The sequence below is a fragment of the Lynx rufus genome, unplaced genomic scaffold (assembly GCF_022079265.1).
Source record: "Lynx rufus isolate CCGP_SWC_20201006 ecotype Redwood Valley unplaced genomic scaffold, mLynRuf1.p SCAF_2, whole genome shotgun sequence".
Lineage (NCBI taxonomy): Eukaryota > Metazoa > Chordata > Mammalia > Carnivora > Felidae > Lynx > Lynx rufus.
In genome coordinates, this window is record NW_025814834.1 from 187490769 (window position 1) to 187510984 (window position 20216).

General features: G+C 51.6%; 1 protein-coding gene across 2 annotated transcripts in view; it reads right to left on the reverse strand.

Moving 5' to 3' along the window:
* Positions 1-20216, reverse strand: part of RNF220 (ring finger protein 220) — a 224797-nt gene that overhangs the window by 21837 nt on the left and 182744 nt on the right. For both annotated transcript variants that reach the window (XM_047082931.1, XM_047082930.1), the window contains exons 2-4: positions 13575-13707; positions 5664-5709; positions 2016-2117 (exon numbers count right to left, since the gene is read on the reverse strand). In XM_047082931.1, coding sequence (XP_046938887.1) covers positions 2016-2117; positions 5664-5709; positions 13575-13707 — 281 coding nt within the window. The remainder of the gene's footprint in view (positions 1-2015; positions 2118-5663; positions 5710-13574; positions 13708-20216) is intronic.

The following is a 20216-nucleotide window of genomic DNA, read 5'->3' on the forward strand; positions in this document are numbered from 1 at the left end:
CTCATTGTGATAGATTAAATGCAGCCATAATTCTTTGCAGCTCCTTCTGTCAAGAAGACAGAATCCTCATCCCTCGATTATGGGGTAGCTTTGGGACTTGCTTTGTCAAGTGATGTGTGAATTCCAGATTCTAGGCCTCAAGAGGCTTTGCACTTTTGGCCTTCGTCCCCTTGGTGTGACACTGCCCTGAGGCTGCCAAGTAAGGAAGCCGGTCTAACCTACCAGAGGCCACATGGAAGAGAACCAAGGCACCCTGATCTCCCAGAATGTGAGGCTTTCCAGCCTAGTCAGTCATCTAGCTGAATGAACTGCATAAATGAGGAAAGGCCCAGTCAACTGAAAAAATCATGAGAAATAAGAAATTGTGTTAAGCCACTAAGTTTTGGGATGGCTGGTTATATGTCAATAAATAGTGGAAACATAGATAAACAGGTGATCACAATATAGGATGATAAGAGTAATCATAGGGACATATAGGGTTTGTGAGAAGAGATAGCTAATCCAGAAAGGCTTCCTGGAGATGGTATTTGGGCAGGTTGTTGAAATATAAATAGAAATGTGATGGGATGGGGTAAAATAGTCCCATTAAAAGAAAACAGCATGCGTAAAAGTGTGCAGGCAAGAAAGGAATGGCACAGTCAGGGAGTAGTGAGCATTAATTCTGTGAGGATAGCTCATAGGATTCCTGGAGGGCAGTATTAGGAATGGAAGTATTAGCAATGGAAATACGGGTTGAACCTAAATCACAGAAGACCTTGGTGCCATGTCTTAGCAGGCTTTGCCTGTGCCTGACGGTAGTTCTTAGCTCAGCAGGTGCTGAGGCTGAATGCTGTGACTGAAGTAGAGAGGGTGGCAGGATGCACCCTAAGGGCAGGGCTCTGTCCATCCCTTTGGAGTGGAACTTTCTGTTACAGAGCCTTGTCTCCCTATCAGACCAGAATTCCCTGAGGTTGGGTCATTTCTCCACCTATGTTAGGGTTGTCTGGGTAATAGCAGTGTTTTTCAGGGGCCGGACTGGGCTGCCTGTCTTGAACCAGGGTTTATGAGAGGGGCATCCCTCCCTGGGGCTCACACTTAGGGCTATGCAGTTTGAGTCCCAGTACCGAAGCACCCAGCAGAGGAGGTGCCAGTGGAGGCTGGTGTCCACTCCCTTCTCTGAGCTCGCACCCTGATGCCGGGCTGTGTCAGTTGGGAGGAAAGGGAGCCCAAGGGGAACATCTCTAATTCCAACAAAGAGTTCCTGTATGCCGGGGCAGTGACCCAGGCTCTCCAACCAGAATTGTAGGTCCCTGCTGCCTGTCTTTCCATATCAGATCAGGGCTTCTGAGTCAGGGCTGTTTTCTCCTTTCGTACTGGGCTCCCCAAGAAGCCCTTTTGCCATTGAGACCAATGTTTCTTAGAGCAGGGCCCTGTCTTTTCCATCTGACTGGGGCTCCCAAGGGCAGGGCTCTGTCTCTCCTCAGACAGAAGTTTCTGGGGGAGTTCTTTCTACCATAAAGGAGACCCATTTAGAGCTAGGATGTTACCCTTAGGCCCCCCTCTTGCTGTGATCTTTTAGGACTGTGTGATTACAACTTTTCTGTTTGCTCAAGGCACTCAGGCAGTGTCTTCTTGTCTCATTCTGGGTCTGATATGAAGGTTTGGCAGGATTGAATAGTTATTTGCTCAAGGGATCCTGGTTTGGAAGTCTGAAGTCTTCAGGGGATTTGGGGCTATGCCTCTGGGTCCCTCATGAAACCAAACCACATGGGATACCTCTTGATGGCTTCAGAAGTGCTTACAGCCCACCAGAACCCAGGTGACCTTGCATTGCTCCTTAAAACCTATCTGTTTAAGGCCCATTCCCTGACACGTGTGCCTTCTGGTTTCAGTTAGGGGCACTAGACACAGAGGGAACCAAATACAGTTCTGGCTTCTCTTCTCACCTCCCAGGAGGGGAGGAATCAGCACCAGCATGCCCCTCTAAGCTTTCACCACGGGAGCTTCCATCTCATGCTCACACACTCCCTCCTCACCTGGTATCTGTCTGAATGGTGCAGGTCATCAGTGGCAGAGGAGTGTGGTGATGCTGTTGGAGACTCTCCTTCCCTCTTGATGGAAGCAGACAACAGGAGGGACTGGAAGAAGAAAAAGGACACGTCGCCTCAGGCCAAATGAGACCTCCAGTCGGTCATTCCCCTAGGGTTCCCAGGCCAACAGAGCTTTTGGGAGAGGGCCATGGAGGGAGGCAGAGGGATAGAGGAACCACTCTTGAGATCCGGAAGGCAGGCTTTGAGGCCCTGAGGGTGTGGTTGTGGGAGAGGATGGCTTGATTTCAGGGATGGGTAGAGACCTCTGAGAGGGTCCAAACCTCATGGACCCCAGGTAATCTCTGTCCCAGTGGGGTAGGACTCCCTGCCCACTCCCAGTTGGATGAGATAATACATGCTTTGTTCTCCCTTCACAAGCAGAGACTCTGGGACTGTTCTGAAGGATTGGGGGTAAAGCCGCATACCTGCTGCCCTGCCTGCCCCTAATACGGGCTGAAGGCAGCCCTGCTATGGAGACAGTAAATTAAATAGTATGTATGAGTTTCCTGCATGCAGCTAGGGATGTACGCTGGGTCCATTTATCCCTGCGCTGCGGCAATGACCCCAGCGAGAACCCTAGGAGAACTAACCCCCCCACGTCAGTCCCGCATGGCCTCTCCTACGTGCGCCTGCAGTGTAGATTAATAAACTGTCCGCTTTACATTGTGTGTGAGCGCCACAATCCTAAATACCACATGGCACGTTCAGCCTGCTCTTGCTGGCTCTTGCCAAGGCCTGTTCAGCTGCAACCTGGGGGCCTGGAGACCTGAAAGCAATCCCTACTTCCTTCTCCCACCCTTTCCAGTTTGCACAGCTCTGAGCCGGAAGCATACAAGCCCCTAGGAGGCCTCCCCAGCCGAGAAACCATGCCAAATCACCAGTGACAGCCCAAAGAAAGCAATTTGGGAAAGATGGAGCAGCCATTTATCCTTCATCTCCGACCGAGCCTTAGGATGTGACCCGCATGCGGTGGCCATGCTGCACATCCTCAGGCAAGGGCCCTGGGAAGGGAGGGGCAGCTGCTGGTCTGGCAGGGCTCCCTGACTCAGCCTGGCCCCCCAGAGCTGGTGGAGGAAAGAGGCTGGGAAGGGCCTGCAACTCAGAGCCCCTTTTTTCACCCAGCGAGGCCCAGGGGGAGGCCTAGTGGGTGACTAAGCCCCCACTCCAGATTGAGGTGGTCTTTCAGGCAATGTCCTTTGCCTTCTCTGGTCCCAGGGAAGATGCTGAGGAGGGGAAACAAAGTGGGGTCCCTGTCTCCCACCATGAGAAAGCTTGCTCTTGTATGCTTGCTTTCTGTCTCTCTCTCTGTCTCTCTCTCTCATTCTCTCTGGGTTAGAAGCCCTGAGAGGCCCCAGCATTACACCTGGGGCAAGCAGAATAAAAAAAGGTCACTGGCGCTTTTTAAACATGGACCAAAAAGCAGTAAAATGTGTTTTGAAAAAAAAAATCCCGGCATTAAATCATGACTTTTTGCCTGGCTCTTCGCCTCATTAAAAGTGGCCTTTTGGAAGGTAAAATTATCATTGTAAGCGATAAGATCTTTAAGAAAATAATTCACGGCTTCTTCACCCTTTAATATGATAGCCGCCACCGGCTAATTTTTTTCTTAATGGCAATGAGGCCATCAATCTTGTCTAAGGCCCCCTCGCCCTCTCCTCTCCCTCCCTCCCTCCTTCTCCCTGTCCTCTCAGTTTCTTGCTTGAACCTTCTACCTCATGCCTCTTCCACCCGTGACCTGCTCCCCTAAAGCCTCAGCCACAGGCAGGGGATGGTCAGCTTTGGGGGTTGAAATGGTCGGCTTTGGGGGCATAAGTGTGAATCTGGAATTGGGCGAACAGGGGTCCTTGCCTAATTATCAATATGCATGTGTCGGCAGTTGGAGGATCTGCATGTGTTTTAGGACTTCCTGTGTGAGTATTCTGACCTCGGTGTGTGTGCATCTGCGTATGCGGGGGACTAGGTATGGGTTTGGATTGTATCTGTGTTTATCCTTAGAGCACTGACCTCACTGCGGTCCAATCCCCAGCCCTGACAGCCACACTCAGGTGTCGGGTGTCTGTGGTTGTGGCGGTGGCTGACCTGGCAGCTTGTCCATGGCCTACCTTCCTTAACCACAACCACTGAATGCTGCAGGCCGGGCCAAGCTCTGTGAGTGTGGCTCCCTACCTGTATGATCCACGGCTGCCTGGCAACCCCCACCTTTTCTCTTTAGGCAGGAGGGCTTTGCTACCTTGGTCAGGGCCTGCACCCATCTAAGACTGGACCAGCCTCCCTGCCCCTCCTCTGTCCAACTTTCTGTGTTGAGCGATTTCCTGAGCGAAGGTGCAAAATCCACTCCCACCCTTTTTAAAGGCCTGCAGGGGAGTTGGGCCAACCCCTGGAGGTAATATTATCACTCTGGCTCCTTTTCTCCAAACTGCCCCCTCAGAGGTCACCAGTGGCTTTAAGATTTCTCAACACAATGGCCCCCTTCTCCAGACTTTCTCTCTTTGACTGCTGACCACCCCATAGGTTTTGGAACTTTTCTCCCCTAGGAGTCTGGGATACCATGCTTTCCTGTACCCATCCCGATGCATGACTGTTCCTCCTCTGGCCCCTTCCTGGTGCCTGTACCTTATCTTGACCCCCCCACAGAGGTCCCCAGATACTCTTCCTGGCTTTTGCTTTGATTTCTCTGTGCAGTCCTCCTGACTGATTCCATCCATTTCGGAAGCTTCAACACTCATTCCTCACTCCCTATAAAAAGGGCCAGGGATTCCTGCCTTTAAGAGTCATTGTGAGAACTTTTAACAAAAGATGTTGCCCTGCCGAGGGTGAGGAAGGGTTTAGTGAGTAGGGTTTAGTTCTCCTCCCCAGGTCCCCACTTCCTCAAAATCATCACCTTTGGGAAAGCAGTACCATCTGCCTCTGTGGCCATCTATGGGAGTTCTTGATACAAATCACATCATTGTGCTGAGGCCTCTCTGGCCCCTCCTTTGAGCCAGCTACTTGCCCTTCATTTTTCCTTTCTCCATCTGATGCTCCCAAACCTCTCTCCCATGGTATCTGTTTAGAGGGGCAGACTGTCTCCCCAGATGAGTCCAACATCCTCCCTGGCTCCCTGCTGCCCTCAGGACAAAGTATACACATACTCATGCATACACACACACACACACACACACACACACACACACACACACCCCATGGTGTGTCTTCTAAGGCCTGTGTACTATCTGTCTTGACCAGCACTTCTATATTTTTATTTACCTGCTACAGCTCACCTTCCTTCTTGGAGTCTCCCAGCCTTAGTGTCTGGGTCCCCCATGCCCCCATGTCATTCTTAGCTTTGATTCCTGTTCTGACTGGAAAAGGAAGAAGTCAGATGAGCATATTCTGGCTCATACTCAGACTACATACTCTCTCTCTCTCTCTCTCTCTCTCTCTCTCTCTCTCTCTCCCTCTCAAGCACACAGGGAAGCCCTAGTCCTCAGGCTGACGATCAAACCCTGGAGACAGTTGGGGATCCAGGAAGAGCTCCTTTTCCTCAAGAGGAATCAGTTATGGGGAAGCCTAGGTTAGGATGGGTAGGAGGAAAACATACAATTGTCCACCTACCTTGGGGGTGCCTGGAGCCATGGCATCCTTCAGAAGGGAATTCTTGCTGCCAAGAAAGAAGAGAACAGGGTGACTATCCCACTTGCTGCCCAGGGCATGCAAGAGAATAGCAAGAAAACCCCAAAAAGAGAAGGCATAGCCAGCTTAGCCCAGCCCTGTTCAGCCAAGCTCTACCAAGGCCATTCAACCTCAGCTGGCCCTGACTAGCTCAGCCTCCATCAGGGGCCAGTGGCAACAGCTGGCTCCTGGGAGGGGGACAGAGACAGTAGGCATGGTAGGCTCCCTCATGAATCTGAGGAAAGGGGCTTTACCTGACTCCTGGTATCAGCCCTGAGGGTTCTGCTTGTCCTGGATGCCCCCTTCCCTCCACCTCCTGTCCCCAGCCTGCTCTTAGCTCCTATGGGATTGGGGGTGATGGAGCTGACATGGCTCTTGTCAATTCTCCCTCCAACACGCTGCAAACTGCGTTAGGCCAGGAATGATCTCCCCCTGATTCAATTTGTCAGCCCCAGGCCCTCCGGCATCGGGCGCGGCAGGCGGGCGGGAGCTGGGCCCTGAAATATGGTGGGCGGCTCGGAGCAGGCGGGGGCGGGGGTGGGAGGTGATGGATGGGCTGTGGGGGAGGCGAGGACTGTGTTTAATAACAAAATTGGTATGCAAGGCCACATCCTGCGCTAAGCATGAGTGATCCAGAGCCACAAAGTATTACAAATCCCTGCTAAACAGATGCTGACAATGGAACAAGACGTATCAAATCAGATCCACTTCAGAAACATTAATATCCCTGTTCCTGTCCCTCCCTCCCTGCTGCCCCCACTGTGCTCACCACATCTGTGCTCACACATTCACGCACGTGCACTCACACACACATACAAATACATGCACGCAGAGGCGCTGGCTGATATGTGCAGGAGGCAGACACAGCCCATTCACATAGGGTCCCTGCACAGACACCCATACAAGCTATTCAGGTAGAGCATGCCCACAGAGATGTCCATAAAGCACAAAAGACACATACTCAAGGCAGAGTGCATAGGACACGCACGGACTCAGGGCATATACACAGGAATCACCCATAGGGTCAGACATAGGTACCCCAATACGTGAGCAAAGACATAGATTCAGATAAAGTAGCAGCTGTCCTTCGGGGCACATTTGGCAATGTCTGGGGACCTTTCTGGTCATCACAGATGGGGGTAGGGAGTTTGCTACTGGCATCTGGTGGGTAGAGGATATTAACCAACATACAGTGTATGGGATAGCCCCTCACAACAAAGAATTATCTGGCCCAAAATGTCAATAGTGCTGAGGTTGAGAAACCCTGGTATAAAGGCAGATACACACATATGCACTGTCCATAATTCTGTCAACAGTCACTCAGACACATGTGGTCACACCCAGTGGCTCAAACATGTTGTAAATACAGACACATTCACAACAGTCACCCAGACTGTGAAGAGCTGCTCGGGCACCAACATCTACATAAACACATGCACAGGTACACCCACATGCACCAACACACACCCAGATACTTACACATCCACAAATGCAGACACACGTGGACACACACCCACATAGATACACACATCACAGATCTGAATGTAAACACAGAACTGTTTGCCTGGCTGATTACAGAGTGTGGGCATCACAGACTGGGAAGGACAACCAGACCAGGTTCCATTCAGTTACATTTGGTTCTTAAACAGTCCCTGTATTCCTGCTCCCTGTCAGGCCCTGATCTAGGCAATGGGGATACAGAGAGGAAACTGAGCTGCTCTTGAGGAGCAACTAGTTTGAGTTCATTACTTTTAGCATTCCTTCACTCAGTCAACAAGTACTGACGTCCCATTGTGCCCGGCACCGTGCCTGGACAGGTACAGAAATGAGGCATCTACTGTGCGACAGCGTTCTTGCTGGCCTGAGGTTTGAGCTTTATCTGAGCAGGATCAGGTTGGGACAGAAAAGGAAAGAGTGAACAATGATTGTGCATCAACCACATGTGACAGGTATGGGTCGGGTACTTTATATGTGTTCTCTCTTTAATCTTCACAAAAACTTTACAAAGTTGACCAATGGAGGTTGAGTGACACCTCTACGTTCACACAGCCCATGTAGGGTTTGAGTTCATGTCTGACCGAGTCCAAAGTGCTGCTTTTCAGTTGCCCACACTGATTTCCTAAAGCTACTCAGGGGTTAGGATGGAGGACAGAGCTTGGAGTTCTTTTTCTCTCTCCACTTTGGGGAGCATCCTACTGACTCTGGGCTTTAGTTGCCTCGGCTGGTGAATAGAAAATGAGGACATCTAGGGTGAGAATGTCCAGGCTCTCCCTTTGCCAGTACTCTTACCTTTCCCTTAAGTCGGACTGGTACTACCTCAAACTCCCGCCCTCTCTCTGAGCAAGTGTTCCCACCCTACCCCACCTTTCTTCCAACAACCTGATCACCACCAAGTGTGCTTGGTCCCCCAGAGATAGGAGTCTGGTGAAAAGCCTGCCTCCAAAAGGAGAGGTCTGAGCCTCAGAGCTACAGGCAGACTGGATCCTGCCCAGCCCATCGGCTCCTCTGCCTTCCGTCCCTCCCTGTTTCCACAGCCCACCCCCAACGATTTCCTCCCTTCTCAGTCACTCGCTGCCTAGTGATCCATGGGTTTTAAATTATAACTGGGACCCAGGAAACGCGTTCCTAAGTACAATATTCATGGGCTGGGCTGACACTTTTAATTAAGGTGATTTACACTGAATTATCCTTGGAAATAAAGAAATGGTGTGCTGCCCGGGAATAAACCATCATCACCAGCCGCCTTTGTAAGTTACACTTCGTTTTAATCTATTTGGGGAATTGTTTATCTAGTTCATTACCCAACCAAACACCGAGGCCGGCCTTAAATAAGGCTTAAGTGGGGGTGGGGGCACTGCCATCTCCATACCCCGCCTCTCTAGAGTCACCCAGCCTCCCTGTGGCTCCTTCCAGCCCTTTGAAAGCACTGACCACAGAGCTGGCTTCCTATCCTACAGGCCAGATCTAAAAGTGGCTTTGGAAGTCTCCCAGAAAAGGTCTCTGGGCTCAGGCCTCACCAAGCTAAGCCTCACAAGTCTGGGGGCTGCTCTCCACCACCCTCCAATCTTCAGCCTCCATCTATGTTGCTGCTTGTCTGTACACATCCAGTTTCCACCCCATCACCATCCCAGAGACATCTTAGGCTTAGTGTGCCCAGAGCGCCATCCATTATTTCCTCCTTTCCTCAGAAATTTGCTTCCTCGCCATCATCACCTTTCCCATCACCCAGGTCAGAAAGCTCTTCCTAGTAAGTACCCTGCTCCCGTCTTGCTTCTTCCTCCACCAGTCTCTCATCATTCCCTCTTCTCCATTCCCACTGCCACTGTCCCAGGTCAGCCTCATCATCTGTCCCTTGGACCCTGCCCAACCTCCTCACCTGCCCCCCTTCAACCCCCAATTCATGCTCCGCACTGGCCTCCAGAGTGATTCTCCTACAGTTCTGCAATGTGATCAAGCTTCCTGAGACCCACCAATGTTCTAGCTCCCCCACCACAGCTAGGACAACCTTTCAGCCCTGAAAGCCCCCTCCAACCTGTCCTCAATCTAACTTTACCCTCCTTATTCGAACTAGCTTAGTCCTGGGGTCTACTGATGCTCCAGTGCAGGACTGAGAAAGGGAAAGATAGAGGGCGGGGTGAGGGAGGGTATATGGCCATAGCCTCTGATCCCAAATGTAAAAGTACTTTGAAAAGTATAAACGCTTTGCCAACAGGAGTTCTGACTCTTCTTCCTGTACGTGTCTGTGTGCCCATGTACCTGTGGGAATGAGCATGTGTTGGAAGTGGTTCTTTCAGGGTGTGTGTGTGTGGTGAGCACATCTATGTGTGTTGGAATGTGGGGGTGTGCGTGTGCCTGTATGTTATGTATGCATGTTTGCCTGTGTCTCTGAAAAGCAGCCAGCCCTAGTTTGGGAGCTGGGAGCTCCCCCCCCTCCGCCCCCGGCCCTGTTTCTCTGTGTGAGTCCTTAGGTGTGTCTGAAATAGCAGCCTGAGCCCAGGGAGGCCTGTTCTGTGCTGTTGGGCAAAGGGAGACAGAAGGCACAAGGGAGGCAGATGGGCCCTTGAACGCAGGCCCATCCTGAAGAACTTCTGGGGAAGCAGCCGTGTGGGAGGAAGGGAGGCCCCCAGGCGATGGAGAGCCACCCTGCAGCAGCATCTACAGGCTCCAGAGCTGGCTAAGCTGGGGTGGGGGGTGGGGGTGGAGAGCAAAAGAGGCAAAGGCAGGGTAAGAGAGGGAGGGAGAAAACTGGAGAGAAGAGAGAAGGCGGCAGGGAAGCAGGGAGAAGGGAGAAGAGAGAGGGAGCGTGAAGTGGAAGGGAAAGGGGAAGACTGGAGAGCTGTGGAGAAAGGCTCTGGCCACAGGTCATGGATGGGGGAATGCCCTCCTTTGGGTTGTGCCCAGGCACACACAGGATTAGTGTCCTCCTGCAGGATTCAGTTTCCCCATCTGTGAAATGGCTGGTCAAAGGTTCCGTTCAGCTCCTGGAGCTGCGGGCGGCGGGAGAGAGGAGGGAGGAGTCTCAGGGGTGTCAGGAGTCCAGGTGCCACATCTTTTCCCAACTTCCTCTGCTCTCCTCAGGTCTCCCAGACAGCGGGCAGGGGCGGGGCAAGGGCAGCCAAGGCTGGGGCCCTCCCCGAGCGCTACCCGGGCTCTGCGGCGCCCTCAGCCCGGAGGGAGCTGACACGCTCCTTGGGAATTTATCACGCACCCAATTACAATGTTAATTGGCAAGTTCCTGAAATCAATTAATTCGCAAATTTTTTCCAATTAAAAATCCAGATAAATCACGAGGGCGGCAGCGGCCGGTCCAGCCTGCAGTCCGGTGGGCGCAGCGGCCGCAGGGAGGGGAGGGCGAGAGAGGGGAGGGGAGGGGGCGGCGGGCGCGGCTGCCCTTGAACGCCTTTGCCGGCCGGTCGGACTGTCAGCGCGCCGGGCGCGGCGGGGCCGAGACAGATAAAACCATCGACCCGTCGCCGCCAGCGCTTCGGCTTTATCGATCCGACGGGAATTTCACTTGCTGTGCAGATCCCGCTGTCCGGCTGTCAGACACCGGGTGGGGGGGGCATGCCAGGGGTTAGGGGGTGCTGGGCGGGGCCTGGACGTGAGGGGCACAGAAGTGGGGGACGCAAGACACAGCCGTGAGGAGCGGAGCAGATGTGGGGGCTCTGGGTGGGGAAATGGACATGGGGATTAGGGTGTGGAAGCAGGGGGTGCCCCGAGAAAATATGCGGGCGGGGGATTGGTGCAGAATCATGGCTGGGGGGGGGGGCACTTCTGTGGCTAGATGTGGATGCCCTGGGCAGTGCAGGTTTGGGGCCAAGAAGATGAGGCTCTAGTGTGGCCCCCACTGAGGAGGCAGAAGGAGAGCTTGGGCCCCCATTTTCCAGACCCTTAGGGGTACACTGCTTTTACAGGGCCCTGCGGGGCCCTCCACACACATCTCTGCCTCTATTCCTCTTCTTGTTGAGGGAAATCCTCTATTACCCAGACACTCTCCCAGACAGCTAAGGTGTAGAACTCATCTGCGGAAGGATATTTCTTTCATGCTCTGCCCCTTCTAGGCTAGTCCCAGGAGTGTGTGTGTGTGTGTGTGTGTGTGTGTGCGTGCCAGGGGGCGTGGGGTGGGGGGTGGGTTAAGAGCATGGCACCACAGACTGCTTGGATTTGAATCTTATCTTTACCACTTTACAGGCTGTGCAACCTTAGAAAAGTCACTTAACCCCTCTGTACCTCAGTTTCCTAATCTGTAAAATGGACTTAATAATTATTGCCTACCTAGATGGTTGTGAAGAGTAAATAAATTAATGCAATGTAAAGTGCTTGGCATATAGCGAAGGTTCATACAGATTATTATTTTTATCATTTGTATAGTCTTCTGTGGTAGTTTTAAGTATTTTCACAAATTCTTTGATATTCTTCCTGTCAAGAAGTAGAGTTTATAGAATTTAATTCTCCTCTCTTGGTGTGGGCTAGACTTGGTGACTTGCTTCTAATGAAGAGAATAGAATACGCTAGAAGCAACAGTGTATGACGTCGGAGACTAGATCATAAAAGGCATTGTGGCTTCCCAGTTAGTTTCTCTCTTGGCTCACTTCGTCTGTGGGAAGTCAGCCACCATGTCATAGGGAAACTCAAGCTGTCTTATGGAGAGACCCATGTGTGGAGAAGCCATCTTGGGAATGGCTCCCATAGTCCCAGTCAGACCTTCAGATGACTGTCTTGGCTGACATCTTGACTGCAGCCTCATGAGAGACTGAGCCGAAAGCCACAACTACCCACAACTGCCCAACTAAGTTGTTCCTGAACTGATGGTCCATAGACACTGTGGGTAATAAATGTTTGTTGTTTCAAGCCACTAGGTTTGAGGGTAATTTGTAACACAGTGGTAGATAACTAATACTTCTTCCTTCAAAATTCAGCTCAGGCCTCACCTCCCTTAGGAGGTCTTTGCTCTGTGCTGGGTTGGTGCTTTTTCCATGCCCCACAGTTCTTCCCATAGAGCAGCCTCTATCCCTTGGGGTTTCGTGGCCCAGCTCTCCTTACTGTCATGTAGTGAGCTTCTGGGAGTGGGACCAGTTCTGGTTTACCTTTGGGTCACCTGCACCCTGCGTGGGGAATTAGGTGTGGGTAGATGGAAGGAGATCAGTCAAGTCTGGTGACTTGGACTGAACAAGGGGTAGGGTGGGGTTGGGAGAGGTGGGACAGGCTATTCCCCTGTAGCAGACCATATTTTCCAGAGATGGCTGCAACCACCCATGTCTCCCATCCCACGTGCTCTTCTATAATATGACCCTGCCACTCTCCCATCAAAAAGTGGGGTGTATATCTTCTCCCCTTCAATCTGGCTGGGCTGACACTGCCTCGACCAATAGAGTACAGCAGAACTGATATTAAGTGACTTCTGAGGCTAGGTTGTAAAAGGTGATCCAGCTCCCATCTCTTTGGCTGGGACATTTGCTTTAGTACCCTAAGCTGCCACATAAAAAGTCCAGCTACCTGGAGGCTGCCATGCTATAAGAAGGCCCAGACCACGTGGAGATGCCAAGTGGAGGTGCTTTGGTCACAGCTCCAGCTGAGGTCCCAGCTGATAGCCAGAATCAGCCACCAGACATGTGAGTGAAGGGGGCTCCAGATGATCCCAGCTCCCAGCCAGCGAGTCTTCCCAGCTGGGGCCCCAGACATCCTGGAGCAGACACAGGCCATCCCTCTGTGCTCTGTCTGGATTCCTGAAGCCACAGATGCCATGAGTATAATGAAGTGGCTACTTTGAATTGCTAAGGTTTGGGGTGATTTGTTATACCTCTCCTCTGTCCCTTTGATAACCTGGCTCCTCCATAAGGCCCTCAAGGAGACTCCACCTGGTCCTTCAGGCAGGGAGAAGGGAAGTAGGGTAGAGCAGCAGGGCATGGCTAAGCTTGATTGTCACCTTTCAGACCCTGAGACTGATAGAGAAGGTAGTGCTTACTCTCCTGGATGGCAGCACGAAGCTGCACTTCTGGTTAGGCTGGCAGGCCCAGTCCCTGCTTCCGGTACCCTAACCCTGAGGCTTAGCATGGCAGTACAGGCCTGTGGCAGTGGCTCATCCCCTTTCCAGCTCCTCTTGTGCCCTTTTGAGGCTGAGGCCTGAAGAGGGGGTCACTCTCCTCCCATCTCTGAAAATACAGCAAGAAGGGAAATGCATCACCATTTAGCTGCAGGATCTGAGGATTGAAAGCAGAGTAGAGGAGAACAACAGTAGGGCCTTACTTCTACCTAGAGGATGGAGTGTGGGCCACGTGGCTGTTCCTGGGACCTGGTGTCCAGAACACTGAGTGGAACCCTCTGGCAGGCAGGCTCCCCCAGCTGGTGGCTTACCTGGCAGGCAGCTGGGCCAGCTGTTCCAGTTCTTGCTCCATATGCTCCTGCAACTCACTGGGCCTTAGCAGGACCTGGCAGATAGGGCAAATAGGGGCCTGGCTGTCAAACAATGCTGCTGCCTTTTTCTTACCTGGAGAGGGAAGAAGAAGAGACAGACAGATAAGCTGGGCTTGTCTGTGGACATATAGAAACCCAGTGTCCCAATCCTCCAATGCAAGCGTGCTGCTGCCTCCTAGGGCTTACTGGCCTAGAGAGGGGTTGAGCCCAAGGGTCTCAGAGCCCATGACCATTCACTCTTCCCTGTGGCTCCAGGGGCCATGAACGGTGCCTCCTTAGCCGGCCGCCCCTGTGGGAAATCTATTGGGACACAGTCAATGCTCTGTGTAATCAAACCTGGATCACTTCATTTCATACAGGTTAGGGAAGGTCTTGGTTTAATCATACCGTCACTCAGAATATCCAGTGACCCCTCTGTCTCTCCTTTCCTTACTGTTTTTATATTCTCCAAATCTGGAGAAGGAAGAAAAGAGGGAGAAAGAGGACTCATTCCTGCATTCCTGTTGTCATTCAACAAACATCGTCTGAGGTCTACTCTGAACTAGCCCTAGTGCAGAGCAGTGGGGCCACAGCATATAATCAGATCTAGTCCCTGCCTTTGAGGCCCTCGCAGTTGAGTGGGAAAGACGAAAAAGGATCTGCATGACTTCTGGGGTAGTGTTTTCTTCCAGTTCCTCACCTTCCCAGGGTTCTTCCCGTAGCTTCTTCTCTCCCTATTCTGTATGCTGGATCATCTTCTTCCTTCTTAAGGCCCTAATTCCCACCTGTGCTTTGTAGACTCCCAGAATCTGTATCTCTGCTCCAGATCGCTCCCTGGTTCTCTCGGCCCCTCTATCCAAGCACCTAATGGATATCAATGCCTGGGTGTCCCCCAAGAATCTGAAACTCAATGATTCAAAAACAAGTTCTTCAGCGTCTTCACCCCTGCTCCCTGTTCAGCAGTGCCCTCTTAGTTAATGACACCAATGTTCACCTGGTTACCCCAGCCTATGCCTCCCCTGAGGCCCCTTCTCGTGCCTTACTGTCCCTCCCACATTCATTTAACCACCAAGTCCTGTTCGTTCTGCTTCTACAGGATTCCTGGAATCTATATTCTTCCTGTTTGGGTCTCACCACCTCTCACTTGGATAACATTATTGGCCTCTTGTGAATCTAACAGAGTCTGGGTATCCCCCTCCAAAATATCCTTCAAATTGTATGGGAGCCCAAGTGGGTATTTTGCTGGCTCCGTTGGTTTGGGGGCCAGCTGGGAACCTGAACTCTGTTCCCACTCTGTCCCAGCTCTGTCGCTGTCTCTGTTGCTGATGGTAACCAGAGCACACTATGCTAGGAAGGAGCCTGAAGGTTGCTTAATGCACGCCTTTTGAGGAGCCTAAACCCCTTCTCTTGCCACTCTCTTCACCCAGTGCTCTTCTGGCCTCTGCTTAAGGTGTGGAATTGAGGAGGCCTGTTTATCCAGACATATCCTTGCCTATCTATGTAAACTCCGTAGAGAGACTTTTTTTTTTTAGTTTTTAAAATTTTTATTTCATTTTTTGAGAGACAGAGAGAGACAGAGCACAAGCAGGGGAGGGGCAGAGAGAGAGGGAGACACAGAATCCAAAGCAGGCTCCAGTCTCCGAGCTGTCAGTGCAGAGCCCAATGCGGGGCTCAAGCCTACGAATGTGAGATCATAACCTGAGCTGCAGTTGGACACTCAACCAACTGAGCCACCAAGGCACACCTGTAGAAAGACTTCTTTAGCTTAAGCCAAGATCTTCCTCCCTGCTTCTTCTTCCCACTTTTGTCTCTCAAGAGTCAAAATTAGCTTTCAGAGAGATAAAGGCCATGCTAGTGATGACCAAGGTGGTTGTGTTGGGTTACCAAATTAAATATAAGATGCTCAGGTAAAACTGAATTCCAGGCAAATAATGAATACTTTTTTAGTGTAAGTATGTCCCAAATATTGCATGGCACATACTTATGCTAAAAGTTACTCACTGTTTTTCTGAAAGTCAAATTTACTTGGGTATCATATATTTTCATTTGCTAACTCTAGTGCCCCATGCCTGAAGGAGCTTCCAGTTCAGGCTGAGCACAAGAACCCACCTCCCTTTGACACAAGATTGACGATGGTCACAGCTCTCCTGGATGTCCAGACTGAGTCATCTGAGAGCTCAAAGGAGGGAGTAGTTCATTCTGGCTGCATGTTTAGGGGAGTGAAAATAGAGAAGTCTTAACCAAAGAAATGAAATTTAAGTTGCATCTTAGAAGTATTCCAGGCAGAGAACAGGAGTAAATGAATGAGCTGTGAGTTTCTTGTGGGCAGGGGCCATTTCTTACCTAACTTTATATTTATAGACAATTGAAAACAGACCTGGCATTGACTTGATGGGCAATAATGAAGCAATAATGAATAATGGGAGGAGAAAAGAGGAAAGGGAAAGGGGATAGGAATGAAGATCGGATTGTCCTAGAAGCCAGATGATCTTTGCAGAGCTGGGATGTCCACTGTGGAGGCTTTGTGTGTGACAGGGTGGGGTGGGTGTGGCTCTAGTCTGTGCGGTCAGGTGTCTGAGGAGGCAAAGGGGCCCTGCTGATCATGTGCCTTGGTGGCTATGCCTTAGATGCTTGGAGGACAGCTGGAAGCTGTGAGTAAAAGAAGCAGGTGTGGCCCGGTCTGGAAGATGGGAGCTGAGGATTCTAGTCTCAGCTCTGACTCTAACTTCATTCAGTCAGAGAATCACCCAGGTGAGGGAGACCCTAGAAATTCTGTAGGCCATTACCTTGTTTTAAGGATGGGGAAAGTAAGGCTTAGAACTGGATAGTGACCCCTGTACTCAGCTCATGATCTCATCACTTCATTTACTTATTCACTCAGCAAAAACATTTATTAAACAATTCTTTTAGGGGCGCCTGGGTGGCGCAGTCGGTTAAGCGTCCGACTTCAGCCAGGTCACGATCTCGCAGTCTGTGAGTTCGAGCCCCGCGTCGGGCTCTGGGCTGATGGCTCGGAGCCTGGAGCCTGTTTCCGATTCTGTGTCTCCCTCTCTCTCTGCCCCTCCCCCGTTCATGCTCTGTCTCTCTCTGTCCCAAAAATAAATAAACGTTGAAAAAAAAAATTTAAACAATTCTTTTACGTCAGGCATTATTCTAGGAGAAACTGGAGTTCAGAGATAAATAAAACACATTCTTGGCCGGAAGGAGATCACAAACTAATAGGAAAGCCAAAGAAGAGTCAGTGGATCCAGTCCGTACAGCCCTGACCAGGGCTGAGGGAGGCACGAATGGCCACCCCAGGATCGAGGCAGGAGTGGCCCGAAGATGGCTGGTAGATGGTTGGTAGGGTCCAGGGGAAGGCAATACTTGATGGAAGGCATGAAGGATGAATAAGGGAGAGTTGACAAGGCTGTTGAAATGGGTCATTGAGGCAGGGCCTGGGGCATAGCGGGGAAATGGTAAGAGAGGAGACCTATGAAAGGGGAGGATTCAGGGCATGGGGTCTATGCTGAGGTGGAAATATCAGGGTTTCTGCCCGGTAGCCTGGGATACCAACTCTGGCTCTTAGGGATTCCTGGAGCCCAGAGTCTTCCCTTCAAGGCTGGGACCAGGAATCAGCATTCCCACATGCTTGTTCTCAGTCTGTTTGCTTTGCTGCCACAGAGATCTACTTTTCTGACCTTGGCCTCAGTTTCTCTACTGGGACAATGGGTCCTCTTCCTGACTCCCAGCTTTAGGTACAGCACTGACAGGGATCAGCAGAGGGCCCCTGCAGCCTATGCCCTCCATCCCACCCCCATTTTCTCAGGGGTTAGAGTGGCAGGTGTCAGCCTGGCCATGGGCCCCCTGCTTCCCCTCCCCCGCTGTGTTCCCTATAATTTTATATTGAGACCTGTGGTCATGACGTGGGTTTTACTGCACTAACGACATGGCCTGCCCAGGTTTAATGACAAAATCCATACTCTGGCCCTGGGCCTGCTCCTCGTTTGCATAATTCCCAGAATACAGCTCCCTGAAGCTTTTGACCTGGGCCATTACAGTGGCCATAAAACGGGCCATAAAACCACTGGGAATGGCCAAGAGGAGGGGGCTGTGGTCTTGTGGGGGTGGGAACGAAGTCCTCAACCCCCAACTCTTCCTAAGCCTGGGAGTAGACATCCTCTGGCTCTTCTCTGCCACAGTTCCGAGAATCTAAGAGTCCTTCTCAGGCTGGAGAGACCTCTGGAAATCCCTAGTCCAGCTGCCCCTCTGATGTAGGAGTTCCTTCTCCAATGCCAAAGCCGGCATCACAGGTAGGCTGACGGAGCCCCCCAGAGGCAGGCTGTCAGGAAGCATCTTCTCGTTGAGCACTCCTCACTCCTGCCCCTGTGCCCCACCCCACGGCTGGCCAGGCCCTTTGCCACAGGTGGGTCCAGGTCATGTGGGCCTAGGTTGAATCTTGTACTTCTTCAGGAGGCCTAGCTCCCCAGGGAGGTCAGGAGGCAGGCTGAGCAGCACAGTGGGGAGACGTGGGAAGCATGAGGGACTGGGGACAGGGACTGGGACGGGCTGTCAGTGCTAAAGATGATGAATGGGGGAGGTGAGGCGGGAGGCCTGGTGTTATCGGCGGTGGATGGCGGTGCGGGCGCTCGCCGCTCCTGTTAATCCCCGGGCGCTGCCTCAGCCCTTGCACTGATAACGAGGAAATGGGACTGACAACAATTTTTAGCTGAGAGATTCTTCACCAAAATGCCAGGCGGCCGGAGGTCTGACAGCGCCTGATTGAGTGTGTGAGTGTGTGGGGGGAACGCCTGCGGCCCCCTCCCCTCCCATGCAAAGATGGATCGCTCATTCCGCCTCCCGTCCACATTCATTACCGCACCTCCCTCCCGCCACCGCCACCACAGCGCCTGCCACCTCCACGTTTCTGCCTGCTGCAGGTATCCCCTGAAGCAGGAGAGCAGGGAGCTGAGGGGCCTGACCCTGTCCTCAGCCTTACGCGGGGCACCTCGAGCTCAAAGAGCCAGAGGTGATTGCGGGGTCAGTCTCCCTAGCTGTGTGGCCTCCAGAAGGCCCCTTTCCCTTTCTGAGCTGCTTAGAATACTCCACACCCAGAACAGCCACGCTCCACCACAAGTGACTACAGGCTGTGAGGACTGATAGGCAGGCCGAGGAGAGAGGAGCAGTTAAGCCAAGTAGCCTTTGCCTTGCCTGGGCCAGGCTCCAACCAGTGCAGCCATCAGGCCTTGGAACTGGGCCTCAGGCACCTGGGGTCCCAGATCAGCCCTCTGCTGCCCCCCTCTGTTGGGAAGTGCTGACCATCGGGGGCGGGTGACTCAAAGGCCCACCAAGCTGCTCCATCTCTGCCATCTCCGGGAGTGAAGACAGGTGCAGACTTGGACACTGGAGGATGGGGACTCTTTCAAAGGGAAAGCCTTCCCTTCTTGGATCACTAACTCACGTCTGACCCTGCCACACGCCTGCTGTGGGATTGCTTCTCGGGTTTGGTCTGTTTGGTTGTGTCCTAGTTCTGTTGCCTGTGGCTTCCATTCTTGCCTCTCTGTTCAAATCCCATCTTGATGATCTTTGGCTCTGCAGACCACAAAAGGCAGGGCTTGACTGCCTGGTGTCTGATTTAAGAAGGAACAGGGTTTAAGTGAGGGTGAGGGTACCGCTAATGACAAATGGCAAAAGAGGTGGGGCCTTTTAAGAGAATGTGTGTGTGTGTGTGTGTGTGTGTACACACATATGTGCCCCACCCTTCCCTTCCCCGACCCCCTAGTAGAACGGCTTCCATTTCCTGGTGACCAAGGCACAGAGGAGGCTTCAAGCAGAATTCAACAGAGTTGTCTCTTATTAGCTGTGAGACCTTGGGCAAATCACTTAACACTTCTGAGCTTTAGTTTTTCCTCTTGTTAAACAGGTATGATAATATCTAACTTCCAGGACTTTTGTGAGGATTCCATTAAACCAGGGCTCTCTACAAAGTGATGGCTCATTATCATCTCTAGTAGGACACTAGCACAGTTTGTTGTTTGTGCCTGTATCCATCCCCTTCTGACAGGGCCTGGCCTTGCCCTGTATCCGGCCTTCTTCTCTGCTATGGTCAAGATTGTATCCCATTCAGTAGGTGCTCTGGTCCTGGCCCTTCTGGCCTCCATGGAGTTCCTTCTTCCTATCCATCCACATGCATGTATCTATTGATTGGTTTGTATGCCACTATATCCATCTGTCCATCCATCTAACCATTTATCCACTATCTGTCTATTAATAATAATAACTGTTTATTGAGTGTTATTATATGTTAGGCTGTAGGTTTAATGTTGCACATAGTTTATCTCATTTAATCTTTACAACAGTCCTGTGAGGTAAGTATTATTATTGCAATCACACTGATGAAAAAAATGGGGTTCAGAACAATGAAATGACACAGCTAGAAGGTTCAGAACAGGATTTAAATTCAGGTCTGCCTGACTCCACTAGTGCTAGTGCTCTTAACTACTGAATAATACCCAGCTACTTACCTCCTTATCCACTCAGGCAATAATTTGATAGTATCCAACCAATGGCAGCTGGATACGCAATAATGAACAAGACAGGTACATTCTCTGCCCTCGAGGAGCT